Source organism: Silurus meridionalis, chromosome 15 (genome assembly GCF_014805685.1).
Source record: "Silurus meridionalis isolate SWU-2019-XX chromosome 15, ASM1480568v1, whole genome shotgun sequence".
NCBI lineage: Eukaryota > Metazoa > Chordata > Actinopteri > Siluriformes > Siluridae > Silurus > Silurus meridionalis.
Genome location: NC_060898.1, coordinates 9,660,001 through 9,680,343, shown reverse-complemented (window position 1 = coordinate 9,680,343; position 20,343 = coordinate 9,660,001). Strand labels below are relative to the sequence as shown.

The 20,343-nt window shown below is 35.3% G+C and overlaps 1 protein-coding gene across 12 annotated transcripts in view; it reads right to left on the bottom strand.

Moving 5' to 3' along the window:
* The window catches only part of rapgef6 (Rap guanine nucleotide exchange factor (GEF) 6), a 147,111-nt gene that overhangs the window by 56,350 nt on the left and 70,418 nt on the right, over positions 1–20,343 (bottom strand). For all 12 annotated transcript variants that reach the window (XR_006927941.1, XM_046867185.1, XM_046867190.1 and 9 more), the window contains 5 exons: positions 14,797–14,928; positions 14,412–14,592; positions 13,094–13,230; positions 4,557–4,715; positions 3,266–3,418 (listed from right to left, as the gene is read on the bottom strand). Coding sequence is in view for 11 of the 12 variants with exons in the window: in XM_046867185.1 (XP_046723141.1) it covers positions 3,266–3,418; positions 4,557–4,715; positions 13,094–13,230; positions 14,412–14,592; positions 14,797–14,928 (762 nt within the window). In the remaining variant the exon portion in view is untranslated. The remainder of the gene's footprint in view (positions 1–3,265; positions 3,419–4,556; positions 4,716–13,093; positions 13,231–14,411; positions 14,593–14,796; positions 14,929–20,343) is intronic.

Sequence of the window (20,343 nt, the reverse complement as noted above, 5' to 3'; positions counted from 1 at the left end):
TTAGGGTTTATCATGTTATAAGATGAAAGAGACAGCATCTGCCAGGAAAGGTGGCAGATGACAACAACTGCATTGATGGAGATGTCTCCACCACAGAGCTCCAGACAAAAAAATTTAAATTTAAATAAAAAAAAGTGTTATGTACGGAAGCGCATTGCATTCACAAAGAAAACAAAAAATTCACAGAAAGGATCTCATATTTATGACTTAGTATCTTACAATTACAACTTACTAACTCATAATTATGACTTAGTATTTCATAATTATGAGATAAGTTGGGGCAGTCTGTGGAAGGGGAGTGTTTTAGCGCATAACAGTGGATCTGACTTTACTGCATTTTTTGCTCGGAAGCACCTCATTGAGCAAAAATGGAGAAGTAGAAGCTATTATATGGTTTAGCTTGATGACTGTAAATGTTAGTGTTAAGATAGTTCTCACACTGGTTCTCTAAACTGATTCCTGTTAACTGTCCAGTGTCTATAGGATCTTTACAATGTGAGTATGTGAGGTATACAGGAAGTCTTTATCTGGGCTCACACATCTCCTGTTATTATGTCTTCTCACCCAATCACGAAGTTTAAGCTCTGTTCTTTTCCAGTGTGTGTTATCTGTTATCTGCCCATACTGTGTGCTGTGTGCTTCCCTAATCAGAAAAGGCACCACGGGAATCGTAGATCGCATGGAACACCTCTCCAAGAATGAAGTTTTGTTAGGTCATAATAAAAATCTTAACAGTATATTAGTTTAATTAGCTACCGGACATTTCCTCGCTGACCTGCCCCTCCTGCTAATTAATTTTAATTAAAAAGTTACGGTAAGTCTTGCTTCAGTTAACAGACACGGGGCATTAATTATTATTCTTATTGTATTTTAACATTACTAATATGTGTTACACATTCTGACTGTCCACTTAATAAAACGAACTTTTATCAAGTGGACAGTGGACAGTCAGAATGTGTAACACATATTAGTAGTCAATGTTAAAATATAAAATTCATAATAATAATAATAATAATAATAATAATAATAGTTAATGCTCCGTATCTAATAACTGAAGCAAAACTTACCATAACTAAATTAATTAGCAGGAGGGGCAGTCAGCGAGGAAATGTCCAATAGCTTATTCAACTAATATACAGTCATTAAGCTAAACCATATGATAGCTGTTATGATATCTCCATGTTTGCGCAATGAGGCGCTTCTGAGCAAAAAATGCAGTAACGTCAGATGTAACGGTGTTATGCGCTAAAACGCTCCCCTGCCACAGACTGCCCCGACTTATCTCATAATTATGAGATACTAAGTCATAATTATGAGATCAGTATCGCATAATTATGAGATAAATCATAATTATGAGATAATAAATCGCAATAAGTTAGTAAGTCATAATTATGAGATCAGGATCTCAATTATGAGATCCTTTTTGTGATTTTTTTTCTTTGTGAATGCAATGCGCTTCCGTACCTATGAGAAAAACAACAGGTGCCAAATTATATTATAAAATTCCACACAAAAAAGAACTTTTAAAAATGTAAACTATTTACTTCCAGTCATCCTACACAATTACGTGAAAAGCCATTCCTCAGAGAACATAGACATAAAAAGTCATAACATGCGGATTTTACGATCATAACGTGTACATTTATATGGTCACAGATGGGGATCTTGGCAAAAATATTACTTGCAAATTGGTGAAAGCTGTAAGTTAATGGTCACTTTTGAGTTGCATGTTTAGTTGAGATGTACAATACAGTTAAGGGGGAAAACTCCTTTCATTTGGAAGCCTCATTAAGAGAAAGAAAGTACATATAGAAGGAGTATCTGGCCATCAATTTGGCAGTCCTCTGACTCCAGTTCTAACTACCATAAACCCACTGCTTTTTTTTTTAATATATATTACATTTGGGTGAAATTATTCTTAAACATGACAGTATCTGCCATTGCTAGTATGTAGTATCTCATGTTTCAGCAATGCCAAATGAGAGACATCATATTAATAATGTTAAGAACTCTGTAAAGGACATTAGACAGTGGATGCTTTAGTGCAGGGGTGGCCAACCCGCGGCTCACGAGCCGCATGCGGCTTTTTGGCTGGTTTCATGCGGCTCTTACGTTCATATTGAAGTTTGTGTTTGTTTGTTTTTTAATGTGCGTGTTCGCTTCGCTTGAGTTCAATACGGTATTTTTTAGACTTAAATGAGCTTGCCCCTTCTGGAAAACTTTGCGGTATATCAGACCTGGGCAAACTACGGCCCGCGGGCCACATCCGGCCCTTTGTACGTCCCTGTCCGGCTTTTCATTTCAGTGCATCTCTAAAATATTATCGTTGGTGTGGCCCTCTGACACAATTCAGGTTTCTCATGTGGCCCATTGTAAAAAAATAATTGCCCACCCCTGCGGTATATTCACCTCACGCACACGCGCATTTGACGAAAATACCGTATTGAACTCAAGAGAAGTGAACACGCACATTAAAAAAAAAAACACGTGAAATCAAAGCATCGATCTGTTCTGACTGACACCCATGTGAAAGAATTGCTTCGGGTGGCAACAACGGAATACGAGGCAGATTTGAAGGGGATTGTTCAAGGCAAGGAATGCCAAAAGTCCCACTAAGTAACATGCATAGTTAAAGAAAAACACTATTGTAAATTATTTTATTTTATATTATATAATATTAAATTATATTAAATTATTATATTTTTGTTTGTGGACTTGGATAACTAAGAGTTTGTGTGTGAGAGACACAATGGTCATTGTTGAAAATGACTGTCCTGTGGTCTTGTACTGTACTTGTACTGTAGGAATAAATTTCTGTCATTATGTTGGTGTGTGACATTTACAATAAATCTGGCTAAGCAGAGGTGTGTGTGTGTGTGTGTGTGTGTGTGTGTGTGCGCGCGCGTGTATGTGTAAGAGGAAGGGATGGGTGATGTTCATGTGTGCCCATGTGGGTCAGCTGGAGGCCAATATGAGTAGGGCAAAAGTCAAGCGCTAATGACAGACCCTGTTCTGCTGGTGTGTCATATTTTGAAGTTTAAAATTTTTTCAGTGAGTATTTATTTTTCCCCACCTGGTTTCTGAATGTTATTTAAAAAAATATATACTACAATTTTAAATCTGTTGCATTTTGATTGATTGATTGATTGATTGATTGATTGATTGATTGATTGATTGATTGATTGATTGATTGATAGATAGATAGATAGATAGATAGATAGATTTTAAGGTAGTTAAAATATCAACAAAAGTAGAATAACCTTACCTTGATGACTATGTGGCCTTTGCATGTGCCACTACGATCCAGCTCACGATACTCTTTTACCATGACAATCTCACCTTCTTCCTCCACCTTTTGCATGTTTTTCTCCATGTGGTTTAGAATGCGCCAGTAGTCCTCCTGAGCAATGCACACCAGCTGAGCCAAAACAACATGAGACAACAGTTTTAATTCAGAGAAGAGTATATCACACTTTAAACAGAATTCATATAGCAATTATCATAAATAAACCTTTCACATTCCACGGTATAACCACAACCTAGACATGTCAATTTTTTAACAAAAAAAAAAAAAAAAAAAACCACTTTAAATTTTATTGACTTTTCCAAGATTTCCAGGACTGTAGGTGTTTGCAACATATAGTCACCTCAAAAAGTCAGTACTTCAGAGCCATAAAGAACTAGCTTAATAATAATAATAATAATAATAATAATAATAAAAACCTAGATTATTCTAAAATTTATAAATATATTTCTTAAGAAATATATTTAATTTTCTGCGATAGTGAATTTTGTGTTTTCATTAGCTGTAAGCCATAATTGTGCTGTGTGATAAAACTGCACATTTTAGAGTGGCCTTTTATTGTGGCCAGCCTAAGGCATACCTGTGCAATAATCAAGCTGTCTAATGAGCATCTTGATCTGCCACACCTGTGAGATGGGTGGATTATCTTGGCAAAGGAAAAATGCTCACTAGACAGATTTGTGAATAATATTTGAGAGAAATAGGCCTTTTGTGTGTATAGATCTTTAAATCCAGCTCATGAAAAATGAGGGTAAAAACAAAAGTGTTGCGTTTATAATTTCTTTCAGTGTATATGCAGTATATACACTGAAAGGAATTATAAAAGCAACACATATGAATATATATACATTTGAGAACAAAGGCAAAATTATTAAAATTGTTATTATTGACTAAATATTTATGTGATTGAATTTCTGATGTACAGACATCCCATTCAATAATCCCTTTCCCAATCTTTGCAATTTATTGTAAAAACGGTTCTGCTCATTATAGATCACTGTGGACTATTCTATTAGACGTTATCCCATTTCGTTTCAGATCGCATCCCAGGCACAATATACAGTACAGTTAGTGGTATGGAAGCCAAATGATGCAAAAGTTGCAATCTGTTACAAAGGCACACTTTTAAAAATGATAATTTACCAGTATCCACCACCATGAATGAAGTTTACTGACTATGGACTATTTTAATGAAATTACAAACTGACATTTAATGATTAAAACCAACTGAATGAGTACCGATGAAATGTACCTGGCAGTCATCCCCTTTTGTGCGCACCTCTCCATTCATATGCTGCTTCACCAATGAGGCTGAGATCCCAAAGCTGTTCCCCATGCAGAGGATTTCGGCATGGTTGTCTCCAAAAATTATCTCTACTGCTCCATTCAGAATAACATACCATTGCTCCAACTAAAAAAGAAAAAAATCTATCTTTACCAAAAAAAATAACAGTACTATCTTACATCATTAGCAAGTAAGCCAAATGAGAATATCATGTTGGGTATGTGTGGCACTTGAGAATATATTTTATCAAAAGGTTACTGTAGCTAACCATTTTATAATACAGTTTAAGAAACCTGATTTCACTACAGATATGATCAAAGGTGTAAAGTAACAAATTACATTTACTCACATTATTAAACTAAACAATAGTCATGCCCCAAAAACTACTGTGCTAAAATCACAAGAAAGCTGGAAATGGGAAAGTAAGATAAAGTGAAGTGGTGTAGACCCAGCTGAAAACAAAACATTATGCTGAAGTTGGACTTGAAGGAAAACCCCTTTAGTTTTTTATGCTACCACATTGGCTTTAAGTGCAACAAAGACTACCATTTTATTATGTAGTGTAAGCTGTTTTTGCCCAAAGGGACTGAACTAGCATCTTATAGATATCGATGTCAAATCTGCCCAAGCTTAAAGAGGTCTGTTAAATAATTAATCCACTGGTAGATGAAAAGAAGTTTTTATAGTTTAATAAGAGGCTTTTCTCAAATTTGTCAAAAAGACATTGGAACATTTCAGTGTTCATTTTGGTTAGTGCTATTAATCTTCTGGTAACTAGTTATTAATTATGCAAATGCTAACAATGTCCAATTACAGTACCAACTGCTTGAATGTATATGAAGTCGTATCATTATTTACAGTCACATCAAAATGATCAACTGTGTAAATGTTAGAGGCGTTTTTGAAGTGGGGTTGTATGACCAGTGGTGCTTGAAAGTTTGTAAACCCTTTTTATTTCTGCAAAAATATGACTAAAATCATAAGATTTGACAAGCAGTTAAAGCAGACATGAGCAAACTACGGCCCGTGGGCCACAAATGGCCTGTTGGGTTTATTAATCCGGCCCGCCGAACGTGACCAAATTATATTAAAATAGGTACAGGTAAACCTTGTTCAATTTACTTTTCCCCTGTAATACCCAAGTTTCCCCTAAAGATGTTGCACTTCAGATACATTGACGTTGTTTGCGTGCAATACTCTCTTCTTCTCTTAAGAGAGTTTAATCTGATACTCTATAAAAACTGCGACAGTTTCTGACAAACACCACGGATCTATAGTGAGAATTGCAACAAAACGTACTCCAGACTTTGATGAACTGGCAAAATAAGGAGTTCAACAACACTGTTCCTACTGAAACTGAACTTGAGTTTTTCTGCTGTGTTTATTGATGCACTGGCAAAAAAAAAGATCAACAAATTGTTTGAATTGATGAAACTGAATCTATTTTCAATCAATAGGATGGCAATTAGGGGTCAGTGAGTGTCCAGTTTTATTTAAATGAAAGATCTTTTAAAGTCTTATCTTCACAACATGTTTGTGGAAGTGTATCATAACACGAACATCTAGGAAGAAAGGTTGGTCTGGAAAAAGTTACAAAACCATCTTTAAAGACCTTGGACTCCACACATTCACAGTCAGACAGATTGTGTACAAATAGAAACAATTTTAAAACGCCCTCCCTATCCCTTCATTAGGAATATGGCATTAGATATAGAATAGGCATAAATTTCACTATATTTTTTTGGTCATGTTCATAAGGTTGATTTTATGAATCCACAATTTATTCCACCGTCAGTGATTGTATTGTTTGAAAATGTTTTACTGATAATCAGGTAGTCTTTTGCGATTGTTGCTTGTCAGACTGTACCAAATTTAATCCCGATGTATCACTGTAGGATCTCAGTTGTCATAATGTCAGACTGTACGACAGTCAAAAACTGACACACAAAAGAAACGATGAAATGTTCAGCCCCATGTTCTCATGCTAATGTTAGTTAGCAGCAATCAAAAACAATCTTAAGCATTAATTTTGTTTCTTGATAATAAAACCATCATGCAAACACAACTTTCCCCTCCATAATTTCAACATTTTCTCTGAGGTGGTTTGAAGTTGTTGCTTTAATTGCATCATCAGGTTCAGCTCTCCCATTGGTTCTTTGTGTGACGTTCATCATAGGAGAATAGGAGTTTGGTGACTTTAATATAAATTTTGCATGGAATTTTAGCACCAGATGCTGTAAACTAGGGGTGTAAATGCAAGATCGACAGCAAGGTCTTTGAAGAAATTAATGTTATGAACATTTAAACATTCCTCTCTCAACTGTTGGATTTAAATAGGTTTGAATCTGAGACATTTCACCTGTTACTTTAGTTTTTAATATGTAAACATTACATGTACATTTGTGAATACAGTGTTAGATTCTATTTACAGTATGTCTTTTCTGTGAGCATCCAAAAAGAATATATAAGACTGATACATCTTTGGCATTATCTGGTATCTCTGGAAAGTACCTTAGCACTGAATAAGAACATCAACGAAGCTTGAATGGCACATATACCTCATACATTTTTTTTTGTCATTTAGTCATTGTCATTTTATGTCATATGCCTATTTGTTTTATTTTGTTATTGCACCTTAATTTGTAAAGGTTATTTATTATTTACTTTTAAATAACAAAGCCGTTTGTAAATTATATCCCATTGTCCTTTTTTGCACTATACAGGAGAGAGCACCCTTCCCGCTGTTAAAAAAGTATTTAAGTTATTTTGAATTGGCTACTTTTACTTGAGTAGATTTATAACCAGTAATTTTACACTTCTGAATATTATGATAATGACATTTATTTTCAAAATGATGACTACTTCTTCTTCTTCTTTCGGCTGCGCCCATTAGGGGTCGCCACAGCGGATCATCTGTCTCCATACCCCCTGTCCTCTACATCTGCCTCTTTTAACCCAACTACCTGCATGTTTTCCCTCACCACATCCATAAACCTCCTCCTTGGTCTTCCTCTTTACCGCCTTCCTAGTGGCTCCATCCTCAGCATTCTCCTACTCATATACCCCATGTCCCTCCTCTGCACATGTCCAAATGTCCATCTTGCCTCACTCACCTTGTCTCCAAAACGTCCTACATGCGCTGTCCCTCTAATAAGCTAATTTCTAATTCTGTCTATCCTCATCACTCCCAACAAAAACATCAACATCTTTAGCTCTGCTACCTCCAGCTCCACTTTCAAAATGATGACTAAAATGACTAATAATTATTTAATTTATCATTAAAAACTAATATTCTAAAGCTTCCAAATTTAGGTACAAATTATATATTCGTTTTTAACATTTTAACTAAATAAATGTTCTTAAAATCATTTGCCATTTGTCAATTTTTGCTGACTGAATTTAATTATTTTCACTGTTCTCATTTTTTTTCAGGGTGAAATGACATGACAGAGCTGCTTTCTATTACAATAAATGTAATTCAGTCTGCAACATTAGACTTTATAAATCATACTGACAGCATAGCAAGAGTTATAAACTGAACTGCAACCACATATCCACTTGTGGGAGTGACAGTCAAGTTCAAGTTTATTTCTATAGCCCTTTTCACAATGGACATTGTCTCAAAGCAGCTTTACAGAACTTAAGAATTAAAGGGAATGAGGTGGGTTTATCCCTGATGAGCAAGACTGAAGAAGAAACCTTGAGAGAAACCAGACTCAAAAGGGGAACCCATCATCATTTGGGTGATATAATGAGTGTCATTATAAATCAATTAAAACAATACAAAACAGTTCTACCATAAAGTGAGAACTACCATGAGCACTGGAGTGTGTGGTTATGAGTAATGTCCTTTCTACAGTCTTATACAGATGTTTGTTTTTGTTGCTTCTTTGAAGGTCCATAATCTTCATGAGGTGGGACACAACTGGGGCTGGCGCAACCTCAGGATGCCTCGGAATGGGTAGAGAGCAGTGAAGAGTGAATTAGCGTAGCTGCTGTTCATAATATTAACAAGCACAATTTGAAAATGTGCATCTGACCAGATGTACCTGAGCACAAAGTATATGTGATGCGATATGTGATGTGCTATGTGTAGGCCTTGCAAAAAAGATAGGTCTTTAATCTGTGCTTAAACTGGGAGAGTGTGTCTCAGCCCCAAACAGTGTCAGAAAGGCTTTTCCAAAGTTTAGGAACTAAATCTCATTCTCTTCATGATGGCCACCGTAGTAAAAATGTACTACATCCTGAAGGACTCTAAAATAAAATGGTCAACGCTTTTGTAATGTTTGATCATATTATGTATCTGCAATGTGTGCACCTGGTGTAAAAAGCCTTCAGAACTTTTATTTTCTGTTGTGCTGCATACATTTGACCTGTTGTGACCATTCTTCTACTTCTTCCAGCTGCTCCTGTTAGGGGTCCCCACAGCGGATCATCCGTCTCCACACGACTCTGTCCTCTACATCTGCCTCTTTTCAAACCAACTACCTGTATGTCTTCCCTCACCACATCCATAAACCCCCTCCTTGGCCTTCCTTGGTCTTCCTCCAGTTTTCTACAGATATACTCCATGTCCCTTCTCTGCACATGTCCAAACCATCTAACTCCCACTTCCCTCACCTTGTCTTCAAAATGTCTTACATGCACTGTCCCTCTAATAAACTCATTTCTAATCCTGTCCATCCTCGTTAGTCTCAAAGTAAATCTCAACATCTTCAGCTCTGCTACCTCCAACTTCACCTGCTGTCTTTTTGTCAATGCCACTGTCTCTAAACCATACAGCATAGCAAGTCTCACAACAGTCCTATAAACTTTCCCTTTTACTCTTTACTCAGACACCATTTATTAACAAATGACTTCTTTAATCCTCTCCACCATGCCACACTCTTTTCTTTACTTCTCTAACAACCTGACATGATCTTTCTAAAACTAGATAATAATCAACCCAAACAAAATAATTATGAAAAACACTATAATTTTAACTTTTAGAGCAAAATTATTCAATAATAAATCTTAGTCAAAAAAGATATGAGAACCTTTTGCCAGTTAAGTAAAACACCGTGACCCCTTGAGCCACAATAACTTTTAAAAGCCATTATTAATCTTATTAAAGAATTTTTACCTATTGATTTTTACAAAACCTGTCATAACTCAGTGATTATTGGTTAATATCACTGGTTGACTTCTTGTAACATTATCAAACTGTTTGAGTGATTTTACTATATAACCATTTTAAGAGTGTAAGCATAAATAAAAATGCTAAATTTCTTACATTTGAAAATCACCTGCCTAACAGTAAATCTTTAGTGGCCAAATCTTTAGATTCTGACTTATCATGTGCAGCAGTAAAAGATCTTGAAATTATTACTGTCTCCTGTCTTTCTTGTGAAGGTCATATATATATATATATATATATATATATATATATATATATATATATATATATATATATATATATATATTTATATTGCTCACATAGCATTCATTCATCTAAAAATATTGCTCAAGTAATAAATATGATGTTGCTACATAATGCAGAAAAAATAGTTCATGTTTTTGTTACCTCTAGGTTGATTTATTTTAATGTTTTACTGTCTGTCTGCTGTTATTGTCTAATGTCATCACTTCTATCTCAGACACTTTACATAAGCTCCCAAAAATATCTTGCATTGGTTATAAAATACAATTGTGTATAAAGTATGGTAGTGAATGGTCTTGCAGCGCAATATGTGAGCAAACTTTTAGTCTATTATGATCTGCCATGCCCACTTCGATAGTCAATAGATATACATGGACCTCGAATAAACTCATGCTATTGAAACACAGAAGGTCCTGCTGAACTCATGCCTGATTGTCATTATCTTATTTAAACACCTGACTTTAATTACTCTTTTAACCTGTTAGCCTTTCCCCACAGATTTTGGGACTCACAGCTGAAAATGCTACCTAACTTTAAATGTTCCTGATAAAAGTCAAGGAACTATAACAAGAAGTTATAGATGATGAAGTACCATGAATATACATTTTCTGCATTGAACATTTTTATATATATAATATATAAATACATTAAATTTGTCCTGAAACCAATCCAGAAAATTACTGGGTTGAAAGCCACATGTTTCATCAGTTTATATTTCAAATTGTATAAGGATTTTCATGACAAATGAGATTTCTACAAACATTTATCTGAGACCATGTCTGATCCTTTTCTCCCTCCCCCTGTTTGAGAGCAACCTGCTAAACTCAGGTGGCCATCTATACTCTATTTATACAGGCTGCATAGAAATTAATTGCTGACCATTAAAGGCTTTTGTTATACATGTTTTGCTATTGATATTGATTTGGCATTCATATTGATGGCTAGGTAGCCAGACATGATATTGTTTTAAAGTCATGGCCATTCATATTGATGTGTGGCCATTCCAATCCCAACAATTCTCACACACGCGCACACGCACTTTTTAAGCATTTCTCTTATAAAAACAAACAGGTGATAAAACGTAAAACATCATATAAAACTGTAAAGGAAGATATATTGTAACTTACAGATGTAAAATAGGCTCAGGTTTACCACCCCCATGCAGATCTCCAAGCCTCTGTTACTATTACACCGCCCCCACAAATATTTTCCTCATCGCAGCTTTGTGCAGATCTCAGATAAAACAACTTTTTTGACAGTAAATTTTTTTTTCATTGCTTTCTCTTTTTTGTAAATAAAATCCAGTAGCACGAGCTGAAAACAGCTGTTTGTGCAGAACCGAGAACTGTATCCACTTCCTGGTGTTTCTCAGTGCACGAGGGCTGCTTTAACCACTAAGAGTTTCTAAAGTGTATTAAAAATGAGAACTCATGAGGAATAAAATCCTCCCATATATCGTTAGAATCCTGCACTCAATGGCTACATTTTTCATCAATCATTTTGTTCATTTTGTTTCCATAATGCTACTCGCTGTAAATAAAAGTTTGAAATGATGGTGGTGCATAAAAAAAAAAACCATGACACCTGCCTATAGAGTGCAGACTCAAGCTTGAGATTCCGCCGCTTTTACAGCGTTTAAAATTTTATTTATTTATTATAATTTTTTGTCTAGTGGGTTGTCTTATTTGTTTTGTAACACTATATTCTACCAGCCATATTTGTTTTTTTTTACCACTAAAGATGGCGTTTTGTATGCAAAAGTTGGAACATATACAAACAATACAACAATCGAAGTTCTGTGACGTAAACAAAAGAATAACCATCTAAATCAGTGGTCCCCAACCTTTTTTGTGCCACGGAACAATTTTTTCACGGACCGGCCTTTACTGTGTGGCGGATAAATATAACAAAATAAAATAATAATGTGTCCACTGATCTAAATTACAACACTATTGTTTGGTTGGAGCAAAAATGCTTAATGGCATATTGTTCAGTGGAGCCTTATCTTTCTAAATAAAGCAGGATTTGTTTCGGATGTGACTCGTTATTACAATAAATGTGTAAGTACTGCATTTTTTATGCATGCTGTTTGTGTGTACTGCTTACACAAATTCAGCAAATACATTTGTTAACCGTTTTTCATTGAAAAACAGTGATTTAAAATCGCTGCTTGAAGCTTAGACCTTTAGAATGATTTATAGTTAGTCATGGTTACTCTTGTCCCTTTTTATTTAATCTATTGTTAAACATTAACACCTCCAAACAATGGGATATCGGTCGCGCTGGCACGGCGCTGAAGGCTAATACTGAGAGATTCAAGTGATATACTAACTAAACAATTCAAACTGAAAAAATATAAACACAGGTGTTTCACATCAGGTACACATGATTAGAACATCGTTAAAGATTTTTGAAGGGAGCTTGCCCTATTTAAACCTCAGACAAAATAGCTTGCCCTATTTAAACCTCAGACAAAATATAAACACAGGTGTTTCACATCAGGTACACATGATTAGAACATCGTTAAAGATTTTTGAAGGGAGCTTGCCCTATTTAAACCTCAGACATTTAGTTTTGTGTGCTCTTTACTGATGAAGTGAGGGTAAACCCCATGGTAAGATTCAGAAAGAAGACTGTAGTAGTGTATAAGTCTGATAAAGGATTTAAAAAGATCTCAAAAGCATTTCAAATAAGCCATCATAAAATCCATCATCCATCAAAAAACTTAAAGCTAAAGCGGAACTGGACCCTGCAACATGGCATTGGCCCAAAAAATACCAGCAAATCCACCAAGGACTGGCTTAGAAAACTAGAAATTAAGAAAAAAATAGAAACTTAGAAATGTAGAGTCCTAAAATGGCTGAGTCAAAGCTCAGATCCTATTCCCACTGAGATGCTGTGGGGTGACTAGAAATGGGCTGTACATGCAAGAAACACCTCACAGCTAAAAGAATTCGGAGAACACTAGCTATTAGGGGGTGAATCACACATACAAAAAAAGAAACTTGTTCACCAACTCTGTCAGTTATATGGTATTAACAGAATCACAAGTACGCACATAACTAGCAATATAATGTTTGTTTACCTCCTGTTTGTCATATAGGATGATGGTGCCAGCATGTTCTATAACCTCGAAGACCATGACTGTACACAGCTCTCTCCTCACTGACATGGTCATGTTAGTAAATGCTGGCAGCTGCTGCATGAACTCAAGAAGCAGCTCTGGAGAAGAACAAAAAGAGAGAGAGAGAGAAAAAGAGAGAGAGAGAGAGAGAGAGAGAGAGAGAGAGAGAGAGAGAGAGAGAGAGAGATATTTGTAATTGCTACGCAGCTTAAGAATAGCATTTTTTTTTTTCATCTGTGGCTACAAAAAGAACAATTTATGACACTGGCTGGTATGCATAAATGTTCTTTGAATTAAACTTAAACATAGTCCAAATAAATTCTTAGCAAACAATGCAGGCAAAAACAATTCTGAGAACAAATCTTAAAGATATTTAAAGAAAATAAAATGAACTGAAACCAAATAACTATTACTATCTAATAATTATCCATTATATACAGACACACACACACACACACACACACACACTAGTCATAACATTACAACCAGTGGTCTAATTTTGTGTAGGTCCCTAATATGACCTCCATGAATTAAACTTTTTTTTGTCCACCACATCCAATAGATGCTTGACCAGATTGCGATGGGAAATTTGGGGGCGAAACCTTTCATGTTATTTCTATCATTTCTTTAAGCCAGTCCTAAATAATTGTGGCAGGGAGCATTATCCTGTTGAAAGAGGCAACTGCCTCATTGAGAATACCATTACAAGGGATGTACATTTCAAATTCAAATATAAATGCCAAGACTCTGACTTCCAAACAGTGTCCAGAGCATCACAATAAATTAATTATTATTATTGTTATTATTTTTACATAATTGTCTGCAGTTGTAGTCAGGCAGAGGTCTATAGTGGGATTATTTCCACTTTCTCACAAAAATGGGATAGCTGATTTTAATGTGATTGCCACTATTCTTGTACAAAAGCAAGACAGATAAGAGAAAAGAGAAACTATGTTGGGGATATGTGGACAGTACATATAATAAGGAAAATTAATTGTTTATATTCTTTGTGCCACCAGGAAATATGTTTATTTTTAATAAATCCTTAGTGCACCCTTAGCCCATAACCCATTGTCCCATGTCGATCCAGCAATTCTAAATATTTAGTAAAGTTTGAAGTTTGTAATTATTTATATTTAAAAACAACATTTGGTGCATCACTAAGTGTAGTTCATAACCTGTCTCATTCCTGAAATTCTTTTGCCACAAAATTATACTCAGAGGATTTATGCATACCAATCCAGAACTTTATTATATAATTTATTTAAGAAAGGCTAACCAATGTCATCATCATTGCGCTCAGTTGGTTTCTTCTCTAAACTCTCTCTCACCACATCTCGACCAAGGAGAGTGTCTGTGGCATGTTCAAGCTCCTCATCTTCATCATACTCGTCATCCGAATCCACAGGTGCCTCTGGGAGCCGGGACAGATCCATGTCACCAACTTCACTCTCTATGGCCTAAAATTATTAAAAATATTTTAAATGACAGGTCTTTTTAAAAACAAGTAAAAAAAAATATGCTGGAATGCCGCAATGTTACACTTTAGCTTTACTTCATTCACAAGAAAAGAAACTGCAGGACAATTCTGGAAAAAAATCTTGAAGCACTGTAGTATATCATTCTGATAATGTAAAAAGTATATTAATAAAACAAGACATTACATGATAGCTATCTGATAAGCTACTGCTTGCTGAATCACTGGCAATGCTGCCACCCGATTGACTGGGTGGGACTGGCATCACCAGTGGATGTGGGTGCTCTGTCAACTGCATCTTGCCAAAATCTTCAGGAAGCTGTTGACACAAGACAGGAAAGGGCAGGAAATGAACTTTGAATAATTTTATAATTATAATACTAAATACCAACCTTGCAAAGTGTATATGCAGCTTCCTTGATAGAAATCAAAACCCCACAGATTTTTGAGTTCTAAACACAAACCTTTCAAGTTTTTCCTCAAAATTTTTTATGTTAGTTTTAATATTCTGAGTTTTAAACAACTAAATTTACAATTTGAAAATTTGAAAGTTTTAAACACGAAAAGTCTCGCCTTCCAGTTATTTTTTAAACCCCCCTCCATAAATGTTTGAGTTTTACACACTTTATGAGTTTATTTCTCAAAAACTTGTGGTTTTTCCTTGAAATCTTCTGAGTTATTTTCTGGAGAAGTTAGATTTTTTTTTTCTTTTCCCTAATTTTTAAACCAGAAAATTTTAGATTTATTGCTTTTTTGAGTTTTAAACTCGGACATTTTGTGCCCCTCCCCTTCGAGTTTTTTTTTTTTATAGTGGCCCTAATATGCCATCATATGAAAATGTGCAAAATTAAATAAATTGTTATATATTGATATATAAATATAAATATATAATGAATAAATATAATGTAGCGCTATCAGTGCACTGTGCTCTCTCCGTGCAGTGTGCAGTCTCACGTGTAAAAACAAACAGCACATGGCGTCAGTGATTCTCCTCTAGAGGCCGCTGTCGTAATGGCAACGCACCAGAGGCCAGAAAAACTCAGTATAGATTTTTGTCGATTATGTGATTAGTTCCTGCAATCAAACTTTGGTGCAGATTAATCGGAGGTCGACCTCTACTATACACTATAGACATGTGGGTCTGAGACCAAAATGAATGACCTGACTGATGAGAATATCAGTTTTAATTTCCTAGATGAAGAAATCTAGTTGATAAAAAAAGCTTAGACTTGTGACACACCACATTTCAAGTGTGCAAAAACATTTGAATATTTACTTAATTTTTATAATAAATATTTTTTTGAAGAAACATCTTATGGTTGCATATATTTTTGCTAAACTGGTGATCCACTCATATTTACAGCATTTGCCAAACTTTCAACCTTGTCCAACATGTTTTTGTCTTTTGAATTGTTACTTGCTCAAGGACAGACCCGAACTTTTTTTTTTTTTACTGCTAATAGTAATTTGCATTTGTTGCAGGATGTAAAATGGGTATTGAACTATTTTCAGTAAATATATTTCTAAAGGCACTACTGACATGAAATTTTCACCAAACGTTGTTAACAACCCATGCAAAGCATCTAAACCACAGATGTCCATAGAAAAGAATTGAACACAAAGTAAGGGAGGTGCAAAATCATTGAAACCAGCCATTCAGTCCCAAATGATGGCCTATGAGAAGGTGTCTCATTACTAAGGCACTAAACTCCTGTGTGTTATTGAGATTCAGGTTTACAAGTATAACATTCAACAGATACTTATGGATATTGGTCACATCTGCACAAACTCTGTTTTGAACATAGTTTTCATCTTTGACCGGATACCCTGCTAATTTGGAATACATGATTATATAAGTGTATAAGTATACGTGCAGACCCTTTTATTTTTTTTCTAAATAAGTTTACATGCGTTGTTGTGATAGCATATGCTGCGTACGCAGGGAAAAAGGGAAACTAAGCTTTCCGAACGGCTGCGGAAAGCTTAGCAGAGCAAATTTATCTTCAGGCAGAGTGTTTCCAGACTCCACAACAGTTGCTTGTTTTGCAGCAACTCGGATATAATAAGTGTGGAAAGCCGTTCACAGACGGAGACTATATAAAATAAATAATTAGTTCCAATATCAGAGCATCTATTCATCTACTTTCCCATTGCCAGGGAACACTCCTACGTCTTGCCAGGGACAAAAAGCTATTAATTGCTAACATCCCATTACAAAAGAAATCACACTACTGCCACCTAGTTGTGCAAATAGGCAACTACTTTACATCAATTAACCTACATTTACATGTAAATAATATATGTAAATTTGCAAGTTTTACTGGATAAAGATGTTAATACAAAGAAATCAGAGCTGGCACCTGCAAAAAGCTCAGGCAGGTTGCAAGAAGAAGCTTTTGGATTTGCACAAACACTGAAGTTAGTCAAGAAATGTGGGCAATACGGACTGAAGCAGAGTTTTTAAACAAAAACTCTCTTATCCCTGCCCTGTTATGTAGGGGTTAAATAAAAAATTGTGAACAAGCTCAAATAAAGGTGGACATAGCATCTTTGAGACAAAAACTCATTGTAATATTTGCATATTTGTCAAATATAGTAAAAATTATCAGAAGTGAGCAAAGCAGGAGTTCAATTAATCATCATGCGGAGAAAATGTGGTATGTTTACCCGAATGTGGTAAATTTAAAAGTTAATTGCTCAATTGAGTTGTTCTGCCAGTGTGATGCTTTCTTTTGCTCACTCGTTTATTCTCTCTGTTGAGCTACACATGCTCCTAATGTACCAGTGATACTGTCTCCTTCTTTCTGAACCTGCCTAAATCATTGAGTCCCTACTTCTGTCTTCAATTGAAAAAAATCTTTCTGCAGCTAAGGATGTTTCCACATGAACAGCCTAAAGATTCATGAGATTACTGCGTTAAACTCAAGAAACATGAAGACCAATTAGGACTGTAATGATATAAACAGTTTGTTACAATTGCATTCAAAGTGTCTACCAGTAATAATTAAAATATAATGCATTAACTGCCAACCAAGTAGGGTTTCTTGCTCATTCAATCTAGGAGTTTTTCCTGGTCATTGTCACCAATGGTTTGCCCAGTAGGAATGAATGTATAGTACTTATTTATGATGCTATAATTTGTATTTATCATTTACATAATTAGGTAAAGCTGCTTTGGGACAATTTTTAAATGTGGCATACTAAAAAAACTGAATTAGCCTCAAATGGGCTAATTTTCACACACAAATTATACAGAATGTTATGAGTAAGAAACACATTGTTGTGAAGAGGAGAATAACCAGACTGTTTTAGATGAGAAGTTAATATTTTATACACACACACACACATATATATATATATATATATATATATATATATATATATATATATATATATATATATATACACACACACCCACACACATATACACACATACATATATATATAAAATAGGGATGCGCCAAAATGAAAATTCTTGGCCGAAACTGAAAAAGAGGAAAGCAAGGCTGAAAACCGAAAGAAATAATGCCAGTTATTATTAATTATTATTTTTTCAATTGCATAAATTAATATTAAAGTTTTAAAGAATACATCAATTACAAATTATAAAAATATTTATTTATAGCACATTGCAACAATGCACAGGATAAAATAAAATTCAAACAATGTCTGTCGTGAAACTGATTGCTGAAATATCTGCAGTTATATGCTTATGAACCAGAGGTGGCAAAAGTACACACATCCTTTACTTAAGTAGAAGTACAGATACTTATGTTTTAAAATACTCGGGTAAAAGTTGAAGTACTGATTAAACTTTTTTACTCAAGTGAAAGTAAAGAAGTCTTGGCTCTGACGTGTACTTAAGTAAAAAGTAGTTTGTGTAGCCATTATGAGGGAAAAACCCTCAAAACGCCACCTAGAGGGTTAATTGTGTAAAACATGGCGGATTTTGTGTTTGATTTGAGACTTGGCGCATAAATAAAACAAAAGTTTACTGATTAAAAATATTTTTATCTGGAGTTTAATAATTTATTTTATATCTAAGTAAAGAAAGGACGTCATGGATAAATGTATTTTTTCCGAAGGTTTTATTTTCGCCTCTTTTATATTTAGATATTTATTTATGTATTTAAATTTTTTATAAAAATGGTAAAAACAGAAATGCGCGCTGAATTGATAGCACATTAATAAAATTTAGTGCCGTTTACAATAATTTTAATCTTGACAGCCATTATATATATATATATATATATATATATATATATACAGGAGTGCAGAATTATTAGGCAAATGAGTATTTTGACCACATCATCCTCGTTATGCATGTTGTCTTACTCCAAGCTGTATAGGCTGGAAAGCCTACTACCAATTAAGCATATTAGGTGATGTGCATCTCTGTAATGAGAAGGGGTGTGGTCTAATGACATCAACACCCTATATCAGGTGTGCATAATTATTAGGCAACTTCCTTTCCTTTGGCAAAATGGGTCAAAAGAAGGACTTGACAGGCTCAGAAAAGTCAAAAATAGTGAGATATATTGCAGAGGGATGCAGCAGTCTTAAAATAGCCAAGCTTCTGAAGCGTGATCATCGAACAATCAAGCGTTTCATTCAAAATAGTCAACAGGGTCGCAAGAAGCGTGTGGAAAACCAAGGCGCAAAATAACTGCCCGTGAACTGAGAAAAGTCAAGCGTGCAGCTGCCAAGATGCCACTTGCCACCAGTTTGGCCATATTTCAGAGCTGCAACATCACTGGGTGCCCAAAAGCACAAGGTGTGCAATACTCAGAGACATGGCCAAGGTAAGAAAGGCAGAAAGTCGACCACCACTGAACAAGACACACAAGCTGAAACGTCAAGACTGGGCCAAGAAATATCTCAAGACTGATTTTTCTAAGGTTTTATGGACTGATGAAATGAGAGTGAGTCTTGATGGGCCAGATGGATGGGCCCGTGGCTGGATTGGTAAAGGGCAGAGAGCTCCAGTCCGACTCAGGCGCCAGCAAGGTGGAGGTGGAGTACTGGTTTGGGCTGGTATCATCAAAGATGAGCTTGTGGGGCCTTTTCGGGTTGAGGATGGAGTCAAGCTGAACTCCCAGTCCTACTGCCAGTTTCTGGAAGACACCTTCTTCAAGCAGTGGTACAGGAAGAAGTCTGCATCCTTCAAGAAAAACATGATTTTCATGCAGGACAATGCTCCATCACACACGTCCAAGTACTCCACAGCGTGGCTGGCAAGAAAGGGTATAAAAGAAGAAAATCTAATGATATGGCCTCCTTGTTCACCTGATCTGAACCCCATTGAGAACCTGTGGTCCATCATCAAATGTGCGATTTACAAGGAGGAAAACAGTACACCTCTCTGAACAGTGTCTGGGAGGCTGTGGTTGCTGCTGCACGCAATGTTGATGGTGAACAGATCAAAACACTGACAGAATCCATGGATGGCAGGCTTTTGAGTGTCCTTGCAAAGAAAGGTGGCTATATTGGTCACTGATTTGTTTTTGTTTGGTTTTGAATGTCAGAAATGTATATTTGTGAATGTTGAGATGTTATATTGGTTTCACTGGTAAAATAAATAATTGAAATGGGTATGAATTTGTTTTTGTTAAGTTGCCTAATAATTATGCACAGTAATAGTCACCTGCACACACAGATATCCCCTAAAATAGCTAAAACTAAAACTACTTCCAAAAATATTCAGCTTTGATATTAATGAGTTTTTGTGTTCATT